At 51.0% G+C, this 11834-nt stretch overlaps 1 protein-coding gene across 1 annotated transcript in view; it reads left to right on the forward strand.

Annotated features, from left to right (window-relative positions):
• AIFM3 (apoptosis-inducing factor, mitochondrion-associated, 3) overlaps nucleotides 1-11834 on the forward strand; it is a gene marked incomplete at its 3' end in the record, with an annotated part of 27607 nt that overhangs the window by 13842 nt on the left and 1931 nt on the right. The window contains exons 4-10 of the mRNA XM_009698631.1: nucleotides 1131-1240; nucleotides 2557-2601; nucleotides 3884-3980; nucleotides 6113-6225; nucleotides 8941-9027; nucleotides 9581-9672; nucleotides 11615-11745. Of these exons, the coding sequence (XP_009696933.1) occupies nucleotides 1131-1240; nucleotides 2557-2601; nucleotides 3884-3980; nucleotides 6113-6225; nucleotides 8941-9027; nucleotides 9581-9672; nucleotides 11615-11745 (675 nt within the window). The remainder of the gene's footprint in view (nucleotides 1-1130; nucleotides 1241-2556; nucleotides 2602-3883; nucleotides 3981-6112; nucleotides 6226-8940; nucleotides 9028-9580; nucleotides 9673-11614; nucleotides 11746-11834) is intronic.

Genomic DNA, 11834 nt, shown 5'->3' on the forward strand with positions numbered 1-11834 from the left:
CCTGGGGCTACCAGCCTGCTGAGCAGGGCAGAAGAGCCCCACGCTGCTCCAGTGGCCAACGGAGGTTAGAGCCTGCCTGTCTTTCAGAGACCTGCGGGTGCATCCCTGAGGCTGGCCACTCGCACAGGGATCTCGCTGGGGAATACAGGATTCGCTGCAGAAGTAAGTGCAGGGGTTGCCCCTGCATCCCCACGTGTGGTGGGTGATGAGACGAGGCACTGCTGTGCCTTGACAAGCGAAGGTGCAAGCTGAGGACCAGTCTGGCGTGGCCAAATTGTAGCCATTTGCTCTGCCCGGGCGTTGTGAGTCAGCTCTTTCAGGCAGGGAAAGCCAAAGTTCAAGGTAGCAGACTCCGAGCAAACACTTGCAAAGAGTGAACTCGTGGCTTTGGGCCTGCCCCATGCTTTCCTGGTAGCGTGCAGACTCCTTGCTGTGTCAGGATCTGTTGTGAAACATGCTTGCTCTAAATAAATGATGCTCTGCTTCAGGCGCTGGTTGCTCCGGGTGCTACTGGGGCTTCTGGAGGTGACAAGAAGACTCGAGACTGCAGCCAGAGGGTGAGATTATGTTCCAGGCAGAGCAGACAGCTTTGGAGCTGTGCACAGAGGCACTGGAAGGGCACTGGCAGCAAGGGCATTTTAGATGGGATCCCTCATACAGGATCCCAGTAGGTAACTGTGTTCACCCTCTATCGCAAACGGCTGGACCGGTCCCACACGCAAGTTAAGAGAACTCCACATCAAGTAGCCAAGATGCTGTTGACCATCCAGGTCCACAACAGCTGCCATGTGCCCTGTGGGAGAGGTGACACCTCTGGGTAAAGAGTGTCATGTAGACATGCTTACAGAGTGAACTTTGAAGCTTCTCTGTGTGGAGCAGCAGAGCTGCTGCCACGGCAGGAGGCCCTGGGCAGCAACCTTCAACCTTCAGGAGGTCAGCCTCGCTCAGCAATGGTGGTCGTGTTGTGAAGAAGCCAAGGAATCCACCATCACCAGGACAGCAGAAGGGAGACCTGGCCTCTGCCATCCCTGCCCGGCCAGGTCACAGCAGCTCGATCTCAGCACACCACAGGCAGGGATGGGAGGCAGCTGCAGGGCAGCACCAAATCTGCTCTGCCATGTTTCCTGCAGGGGTTTTGTCCAAAGGAAGAGTCCGCTGTCCTTGGCACGGAGCTTGCTTCAACATCAGCACAGGCGACATAGAGGACTTTCCTGGGTTGGACAGCTTACCCAGGTTCCAGGTGAGACCTTCATTCTTGCAGCAGCAGAGGAAATCACGGAATCACAGGATGGTTTGGATTGGAAGGGACCTTTAAAGATCACCTAGTCCAATCCCCCTGCTGTGGGCAGGGAGATCTTTCACCAGATCCTGTTGCTCAAACCCCATCCATCCTGACCTTGAACGCTTCCAGGGATGGGGCATCCACAGCTTCTCTGGGCAACCTGTTCCAGTGCCTCACCACCCTCATTGTACAACATTTCTTCCTTATGTCCAATCTAAATCTACCCTCTTTTAGTTTAAAACTATTACCCCTTGTCCTATCGCTACAGACCCTGCTAAAAACCATGTCCCCATCTTTCTTATAAGGCCCCTTTAAGTATTGAAAGGCCTCAATAAGGTCTCCCTGGAGCCTGCTCTTCTCCAGGCTGAACAACCCCAACTCTCTCAGCCTGTCCTCACAGCAGAGGTGCTCCAGCCCTCGGATCATCTCCGTGGCCTCCTCTGGACTCGCTCCAACAGGCCCATGTCCTTCTTGTGCTGAAGACCCCAGAGCTGAAGGCAGTACTGCGGGGGGGGGCTCAACAGAGTGGAGCAGAGGGGCAGAATCCCCTCCCTTGACCTGCTGGTCACACTGCTTGGGATGCAGCCCAGGATACGGTTGGCTTTCTGGGCTGCGAGTGTACATCCCCCAGCCTGTCTTGATACTGCGGGTTGCCCTGACCCAGGTGCAGGACCTTGCACTTGGCCTTGTTGAACCCCATGAGGTTCACGGGGGCCCACTTCTCCAGCCTGTTCTGGTCCCTCTGGATGGCATCCCTTCCCTCTGGAATATCAACTGCACCACTCAGCTTGGTGTCATCTGCAAAATGGCTGTTTGCATTGGGATAAGCATGCTCTTTGAAGGCATGGAGCAAACGTTTTCCAAGCACAGGCGGGGGTGGCCGGTGGAGAGCAGCACCCTCACCCAGCTCTCCTTCCTCCCTACAGCTCCTCTTGCATCCACCCAGGGGCATCAAGACAGCTGGGAACCTGAGGGTGGAGGTATGCAGTCTGGGAGGTCTCTTGAGCAGGAGTGGGGTGGGACTGAGAAATCAGCCGTAAGCCTGAGATAGAAATCAGGTTTTACACTGACCGTTGGTGCAGAGTTGACACGACGCAGGAAACATCCCACAGCCTCAAGCTGGGGCAGGACCTGCCATGGCCTGAGCCGCTTTTGTGGGAGACTTCTTGAGATCGCTGCTCTGTTCGTTAGCTGTTGCGCAGAGGAAGTAATCACCCTCTTCACGCCAGAGGCACTCACTGTCCTGCAAACTGCTGCTGTTCTGTCACCCTCAGGTGAAGATTGAGAAGGAGAAGGTGTACATCCGAGCAAGCAAGCAGGTGAGGGGCCACTGGCATCCCAAAATCAAGGCCCATGCTTTTGCTTTTTGCTCTGCATGTGTGGCGGTGGGGAGGAAGGGGAAGGGGAAGTAGTGCCTGAACAGAAGGATGTGGGAGCATCCAATACGGGTAAACCGAAGGTCCACCTAGCCTGGTCCTGTCTCAAGCAACAGCCCAAAGTTTGTATGGAGGCGCGAGTGGAGCGGGGCAGAGGTGTTGTGTCCCCCTCCTGTCCTGCCTCTGCTCCCCCAGCCTCCCTGCAGCTGCCGGACACCTGAGCTGGGGTGTCCATGGATCCAGGAGGTCTTAACAGGTTTTCGTCCCGAACTTGTCCTATGTTTCCTTAAGCTCATAGCAACTTTTAATTCAGTTGGCCCATGGAAACAGGCCTCTTCCACCAGCCTTTTGGCCTTGTCTGCTGGGTCTGAATGTGGCATGGCGATGACAGAGGTCATCTGTGCTCCCTCTTGAGCCCAGACATCAGCTCCTTTTGCTGGAGGGGAACCTGGTGCCTGGGCAGGGAGGGTTCTCATCCCCCCAGATAGGATCCAGAATGAAGCCGTTCAGACTACTGTCATCTTTCTTGCCATGAGAAGCCTTCTGATGCATGTTTGCATGTACACTTGTGTGAATGCAGTGGCTCAGAACCAGCTGGACCCTTACAGCTCTTGGGTTAGATCCTGAGAGGTCACCTGAATGGTAGCACTTCTACTCCAGCTGATTCGGGTGAGATGTGATGAGAAGGGTTGAGCCTGTTCCCTCTACCAGAAATGGATTTTGGTCTTTGATGGCTGGCAACATGGGGTCTGTGCAGCAGGGCTACAGTGGCATAGGTCCTTGGGTGTGCTCTGGTAGGTTGGACAAGTCCATCAGCTGCTTTGGCTATCAGGGGTATACAAGCTCTGCTCAGGTGCAGGATAAGGTTCCTGATAGGACGTCTGCATTTCCATCACACCTGTTAGCTGCGGAATTGCACAATTACACACCTGGGCTGCTTTTTCTATTTTTTTTTTTTTTCCCAGCTCTGTGTACCTGGATGAATTTGCAGAAGACAATGGGTTTATTTTTCTTTTGTACCTTATAAGGGGCTAGTGTACTGGGTGGTGGAAAGGTATTTGGATGGGCATGGGTTTGGAGTCCTCGTTGGGTACAAAGATGTAGTTGTTCCCTTTCTATCCAAGCTGTTTTATGACAATAGTGTAGTTGTCACCATTCCTGCCTGGCTACCCAGGTTAAAGCTGAGAAAAGATAATGACTTTTCCTCTTATTGTTGGTGGCACAGGCTCTTCAGACACAGAGGAGGACAAAGATGATGGCAAAGTGCATCTCCTTGAGCAACTATAACCTGAGCAGTACCAACGTGCTGATCATCGGTGCAGGTACCAGGTGGCATTTGCTGGGACTGCCGTGTGTCTGCCCTCCCGGATGGGTGTGCGGAGAGCAGGGTGTCTGTGTGGCGTGCACCTTCTGTCATCCTTCCTGCGTCCCTCCCCGTGCAGTGGGTCAGACCAGAGGGTCTTCTCGAGCCTTTTTGTCCTACACACTAATGGTCCAAAGGTGCCCTGTGCCTCTGGTCTGTGGAGCTTTGTAGTTCCCTGTCACAGTCCTTTGTAGTGGGTGCCCTGAAACCTCTTCCCTCTACACCCTCCCCATATACATCAGTAACCCCTGATTTCCACAACTGATAAGTGTAAAGTCCTCTCAGGTGTTCCTGTGATATGGACACACTTTTCCTCTTGGAGCCTGCACATCTCTGTCTCATCCCACTGTCGCTGCCTGCTGTTCCAAAGCTCTCACCTCAAGGTGCTTCTCTGAAGATAAATTCTTCCATCTTCCCAGAAAATATCAAATCCCTACAAGAAATAGCAAAACCACCAAACTATCTTTTCTTATCTCTTCTCACAGCTCCATTTGTAAAATGCATTTTTTCTAGAAATCCTGATGGATTGAATCCCATCTACTGAGTTTGCCTCTTTCAGGAATGGGTTGGACACTAGGCTGGACCGTGTCGTGGTGAAATGGAGGGTGGGAGGAGGACAGAAGCTGTCCAGTGGTGGACCTGGGATTGGGAGGGAACGCCTGCTCCTGGCACATGGGTTGTTCTCACTTGATTACAGCCCCCAGGTCACCAGATCCAGGCTGTGGAAATGGAGAGCACACTGCGATCTCCTGCTCCTGCCGTCTAAGTTGCAGCTTGCAGCCTGAGCAGAGGGGAAAAACAGCCTGGCTGTTTTTTTCCCTTTTCCCTCCCTTGTGCCCTTGCTGCTTATTGACTGAAAGCCAGCGTGTGACACTGCTGCTCCCCGAGGTCAGCTAGGCTGTCCTGGTGTGTGGCAGGGCTGGACAAAATCCTCACCAAAATCCTCAGCAAGGTCACTCCACAGGCAATGTTAACCATTGCTGAAGGAACTTTCTCAGGCTTGCCCAGCTGAATTTACAGGTCTCTTAAAGACCAGGGTCTGCTCTGGTGGACAGGAAAGGAGATTTCAAAGCTGGGGTTGTGAGGAAGAAGTGTTTGGAAGAGACTACCTATCCAGCCCTGCACCAAGGACCAAGATCCAGCCATGCCCAGCAGAGCTGAGGGCAAGTGACCCTGGCCCCTTGCCCATGTGGGGGTCACCCTGGCATCAGTGCACCATCAGTCTTGGCTCAGCATGCTCCAGGCAGCGTGCACGGGATGTCCGTCCATCTGACTCTTCTTCCACTGTTCCCCGCCTCTATCAACAGGGGTGTTTTGTTGACGGACCAAAACATGATACTGTCCAGGTCCATCATCTTTCATTGATATTACAGAAACTGTGGCCCCTACAACATTCATTATTGAGCGAGGCTTCCTTGGTTGAGAAGAGACTGAGGACTTCTCACTGGAGCTCTCAAGTCTCACCAGTTTGGCCAGGGAAGAAAGGACATGCCCATCAGGCTGCCTGGCTGCAGGGGGACAGCATGCCCCAAGGCAGCTTCTTGTTTGGTTTAGCCTCTTTTCTTTGTTTAAAAACAAACAAACAAAGAAATTCTGTGCAAAAACCTCTACAATGCAGCACGCAACCAACACGTCAGCCACAGAGAAGGGAGGATTCCCCGCCCTCCGTGTTCGGCTGTAAATTCACCAGGAGCTGAGTGCACAGAGGGGAGGCTGCAAGACCCTTCCTTGGCTAGAGAAGTGCAAGGGTCTGAACAGCTGCTCATGCCCCTGAGCTTGTGAGAAGCATGTAGGCATTGGCAGCACTCCTCAGGTGTGCTCTTTGTGCGTTTGTGTGAGTTCAGGGACAGATGAGTCCTGCAGAGGATTAATGTCATGCTCCACAGACAGAGGGTCCCTCCTCCTGCCTGGTGCATCCACCCCGGCCGGCTTCCCATGCCAGCTGTTTGACTTGGGAAGGGCTGTGAAGTAAGGCCAGGGCTAGTGGAGATGGTGGTTTTGGAGACAGCCCCGGTGGGGTTTAGGAGCAAAGGGTTCAGACCTTCAAATGCCCCATAGGCACGGCTGCTGCCAGTCTTCCTTCTCCCTTAGGGGCAGCTGGACTGGTCTGTGCCGAGACCTTGCGCCAGGAGGGTTTCTCGGACAGGATTGTGATGTGCACGATGGACAGACACTTGCCCTACGACAGACCAAAGCTCAGTAAGGTTTGTATCACTTTGGGTATGTCACGTTCCTCCCCACATTGTAAAATTTGCCCTAGGACCTTTCCCCACTGTTATTTGTTGCAGCAGCATGTTTCTTCTTCCTTAGTTGTCCTCTCTCTGTTTTTCTTTGAATTTTCTCTTCTGTTGGTGACTGAAATATGAAACACAAAAAAGGAGTTGCTCAGACTCTGAACTAAGAGTACTCCAGCACAGAAACAAGGGCATTCTTCACTATGAGGGTGATGAGGCACTGGAACAGTTGCCCAGAGAAGCTGTGGCTGCCCCATCCCTGGAAGTGTTCAAGGCCAGGTTGGATGGGGCTTTGAGCGACCTGGTCTGGTGGAAGGTGTCCCTGCCCAGGGCAGGGAAGTTGGAACAAGATGATCTTTAAGGTCCCTTCCAACCGAACCATTCTATGACTCATATGATTCTTCGTAGGTCTAGCAATAGCTGTCTTGGCCAGCTCGCAACCTGGATGGATCTTCTTACTATTTTTCCAGATCAAAATCTTTAGGACAAAGAAATGGGGCATGTGAAAAAATTGTATTGTCTACCAGGTTTTTTATTAGTGCATGATTCTTACTGCCCAGTGATGCTCCATGCCATAATTGTTATGATTATGGGTCATCATCACAACTTGGTAACTTGATCGCAGTGCAAAGATCACTTTTTCTGGCACACGTCCTATTTTGCATTCCAATATGTAGACACAAGATGATCTTATAATCACATTTTTTATTACTGATTCCTGAGCCTTACTTGCTATCAGACAGCAACTCAGGTTGGACAGCAGCATTTGATCTTGAAGCTTGGAGATAACGTAAGAACAGTTGGTATATGCATTCCCCTTTGTCAGGGATGCTTATCTGTGGGGGCTGGTACTCTGCAATCACAGCATCTAACTGCTTCCAGTCCCAGTGCAAAGGGCTTGTCAAAGGCAGGCAAATATGCATGTGGCTTTTTGAGAGCATTCAAGCCAGTTCTGTGCTTGGACAAGACCTGCTTGGGGTGAGGAACAGCTGGCTGAAACATGCATCCAAGAGTCACAGAAGTTGTGCTGGGGAGCTCAGAGAAGCTCGCAGTCCCTGTCCCAGCCAGGCAGCTCTCCGAAACACTTATCCCTGCTTTGTGAGTGTTAGACTGCATGTTCCGCTCTCCATTAAAGAGCAAGAACATCTCATGTGCCAGAGATGTTAGGCATGGTTTGTTAAACTTCACCAAACACCTCTGGCTGTAGTTGCTTTTGGAAGGTACACAAAGCCCATGGAAGAGAAGGCAGAATTTTCACAAACAGGCTAGAAAAAAGGGGGATTTGTCTTAATCCTATTGTGAGTGGGACTAACCCTGGAAAGAGTCATCAGAGGAGGAGCACTTAAAGCTGTAAGCAGCAGACCTCCTGAAACTGCAGCACTCCCCCTCCTCTGTCTTGCTGAACGGCTGTTATCTGTCCCAAGGTCCTGCTGGACTGTTCCTTTTTGTCCCCTTTGGACCATGACCTGTTCCCTGGTGTGCTGTAAAATCCCCGTTGCCATCTCCGGAGCACTGAGCAGCAGCAAAGCCTACGGTGGTTGTGCACTGCTCTGCACTGCCGTGGGGGCCACTGCTCCCGAGCCGTGGGGTCAGACATTCCTCTCTGTAAATGCTGGGTGTTTAAAGAATTTGCAAAAAACCCGTATGACCCTGCAGTGGCCTCAAGTCCTAAGATACAGGTCTCTTAGCATAGTGTTATCTGAAATCACGGTAAGGGAGTGTCCTGCAGGGCTCATCCCAGCCCCTGATTGAGCCACCCCCAGGCAGAAGGACCTTGCACATTCATCCCCAGGGGCAGGTGGTGAAGCCCTTGATTCCTGCATCCCTTGTCCCTCTTGGGTCAAGCCCAAGCAGCATGCCTGTGAGGCATGGGTAGACGGTGCCGCTGCTCAGCGCTGTGTGAGGGCTTGGCTGTGGCTTGACTGTGGCATCTGTGTGGCCATGCCCATCCCTGATATGCTGCAGGCAGGGAGGGATGTACTGGAGCATGGAGCAGCCTGCACGCAGGTAACTTGGTGCTCAGCTTGTCCTCAGCCTATATCTGAGCTTGTGTCCACAGAGCTAGGAGGACAGATGAACTCGGGCTCAAATGTGAGCTCAACTCTGAATGTAAACATGATGTAGGTCTCACCCACGTGACCATGGAAGGTTGGGAAGAGGGAGAACCTTCATCTTGCGGCTAAAGATGAGCAGATACGGGCCACATGCCCCTGCTTCAGCTTTTGGGGGAACTTGTGCCGGGTAACTTGGGTGGTTTTGAAAGTGTTGCCCTTGCTGTGTTAATGTTGATTGTTGTTCTTGCTCTTTTAGCTTCCATTTCTCCTGGCAACTGGCTGTTTTCCAAATAATGGGGCTTTTGTTTTGCTCCTATGAACTTGTGTGTGTTATTAGGAGCTGCAGGTACAGCTGCTCTGCAGACACTCAGAAGCACTGGCTGTGGTCCTGCCTTAGCTGGTCAATGCCATCCCCACACCGAGCAGGCAGAGAAGGAACCAAAGCCCAGTCTAGCATCTTGTGATGACTTTTAATTGAACAGGCGTTGATTCCAGACCCTGTAGAGAAACTCTCTTAACCTGTGCCATAAGGACTGACTTCAGACTGCCGTTGTCTTGTGTTGGTAACAGGCATTTCTCCCCTCGCCTGTTTGACCCACAACCATTGACAGAATAATGGCTTTTTTTGCAGTCTATGGATTCCCACCCGGAGCAGATTGCCCTGCGCCCCAAGGAGTTCTTCTGCACCTACGACATCGAAGTCCTGACCGAAATGCAGGTAAGGAGCATCCTGTGCCTGCAGGCCGTCTTCTGCAAATGCTGGTATGCAAAGGCTGTGTTTAGGAAATGTGGCAGCTGTCTCTGTTCTTGGCTTACTGGATGCCGTTGCAGAAATGTTGCGTCTCCCTCGGCTCCCTTTTTTACGCCCCAGAGTGCAGGTTGCCTGTGGTTGTTCAAAACCACAGTTATTGCAATTCCTCCCGTAGCAGGAAGGACACCCTGTGCAAACTCCATGGTGACCATCATTTCTTACCTGTCATTTGCGAGCTTCCTCACGTGGATCTGGGGTGACCGTTTGGCCTCTGATTAGGACAATCAGCCTGCAAGCAGTGCAGACAGTGATGACTTAAACAGTTCTCTGCATTATTTTATTTATACTGGCAGATCTTCAAGGATTTGTGAAAAGGCAACTAGGAATATTTAAGGCCTGGGTTGGCTAAGCTGTGGACAGAAATACAGGGGACTAAAACCTAACAGACAAGTTGGTTAGGCTGGGTGCTCAGTGAACATCTGGGATTTCATCCCTTAACATTATTTAGGAATGATTTCAGGTTGCAGCTGTGGATATCAAGAACAAGATAGCCGTGTTCAAAGATGGATTTAAGATGGAATACAACAAGTTGCTGATAGCGACTGGAAACACGTAAGCTACGAATAAACATTTTAAAGGTCAAGAGAAACTGTTTTATCTGAGAATGTGAGGAGCTTCTGCCTGGGGATAAGGTGTCAAATATGGTGATTGAATTGGGACACTGAATTTGTTTGCAAGAGTGTTTGCAGAAAAGGCAAGGAACACCTACTAGATATGTCTGTATATATCATATATGTCTCTATCTGTATAAAGCTGTGCTGGGTGTGTCTGCTCAGCCAAAGCTGAGAAGCCTCTGTGTCACCCAAGAGTCATCCAGAAAGCAGGTAATGGGACAGAGGCAGGACTTGCTACCTGCAGTGTGTCATGGTCAGAGTCAAGGTCAAAAGAGTGTTAACAAAAAGTACCCACTGAAGCAGCTGGGGTGTGTGGATTGTTTGATGTTGAAGAAACTGATAGAAAACTGAGATTTGAAAAGGTGGGGGGATTTACCAGCAGCACCCTAATGCTGTGCTGTTCCCTGGGGGCTGGCTCGAGGGTGTGTGGGAGAGACTCAGGAGATTCCCACTGATTTCATCATGTTAGAAGATTAAAATTAATGCCCAGGACCTTGAACATATTTTGTTTAACAAAAGCCTCCAAAATGGAAGTTTCTTGAATTCTTTTTTTAGAGGTAATTTTTGCCACATTGCTGCTCTTTTCACCCCTCAATAATACTCAACCCTGACAATCAGATAATTCATCCACCTGAATTTCCATCTTTCATTTCCTGCCAACCTTTAAGATCTTTCTCAACAACGAAAGTTTAATGCTTCTCTGTTGCAGCCTGAATTAGGTGTTGCTGTTGCCGAAGCCTAACAGACCCCTTTGCATGGCTTGCCCCCAGGAGGGAAGTTTTCAATACTGAAACCTGGTCCACCCATAGGGAAAGGCAGTAGCGATGTGCCTGTCCTGCTCCACACAGCTGCTGTTGGGGTGCAGAGCATCATCTGGGACTGGCATCATCCCTAGTGCCCTGGAAGTAGTGGGTCAATTTGTTTTCAATAGGGTATTTGTCAAAATTGGCACTTTAAGATAAAAATAGGGCATCCTGGCTCCCTTTCCTTGTGCTCCTAACACCAAGGCACAAAATGAAGTAGGAGAAATGCAGCCCCTGCAAAATTTATTGTCCGGGGAAGGGATGCTGTAGAACAGCCAGGCAGGGACTCCCGTTGCAACCCTGTGTGCCACCGATAACAGCAACAGCCTCACTGAGTGCCAGCGGCTGGTGCTGCGGTGTGCAGTGCTGCAACCAAAATGCCATCTGCACCAGCCACCTAATTAGGTTCAAAAGAGGATTAAGCTTTTGGCAATAATTTCAAAATCCTTATGCACAAGCTCCAGGTACACTGGCTAAATGTTTTTAAGGTACCTAAATTATTTAGGGTCATCTGTGGCATTTCCAGATGCAAGTCAGGTATGCAGGGGCCAGATATTTAAAAATATCTAGGCTCCAGTAAGTGCAGGGGGAGGGACACGATTAAACTGCTACAGCATCAGCAGCATGCCCCTAGGAACAGAGAGTGGAGCCTGCATCTGCAGAGGCTTATGAAGCTTTCAGTATCTGGCTCCAAAGCGTCTGCTGGAGGGCAGAGTGAGTTTTCTGTGTCCCATTAAGCTTTTGAAAATTTTACAACATGTCGGCAGTTAAACACCAGTCCTGCACTGTGCTGCATTGCCCCAGAAGGGAGCTCACCCAGCCCCACAGGTACACCAGTCCGTGGATGGAGTCGGGGGCAGCTGCCGAGCAGCCCTTGCTGCGCTGGTGTTGGTGGTTGTGCCCTGGCCATTGTCCACTAGCATTTGGGTTTTTCTGTGTTATGTCTCCAGCCCAGAGAAAGGTGAAAAAAGGAAAGGCTGAGATGCTGCTGGAGTGCCAGAAAGGGGGTCTGCAGTCCCGATTGCCACCATGGGGTCAAGAAAAGCACCTTTGTCACCCTCAATGTGTATTTTTCAGGCCCAAAGCTCTCAGCTGCAAAGGTAAGGAGGTGGAAAATGTTTTCAACATCCGGACGCCTGAAGATGCCAACCGTGTTGTGAAGTTGGCCACAAGCAAGAATGTGGTTATCGTGGGAGCATCATTCCTGGGTGAGCGCTCATTCTGCAGGTGTCCACATAGCTGTCCACATCTTCCTGCAGATGGTCCCAGTCCCTCACCCAGTTTGTCACTGCCCAGT

This window comes from Cariama cristata, unplaced genomic scaffold, assembly GCF_000690535.1.
Source record: "Cariama cristata isolate BGI_N322 unplaced genomic scaffold, ASM69053v1 scaffold14134, whole genome shotgun sequence".
Taxonomy (NCBI): domain Eukaryota; kingdom Metazoa; phylum Chordata; class Aves; order Cariamiformes; family Cariamidae; genus Cariama; species Cariama cristata.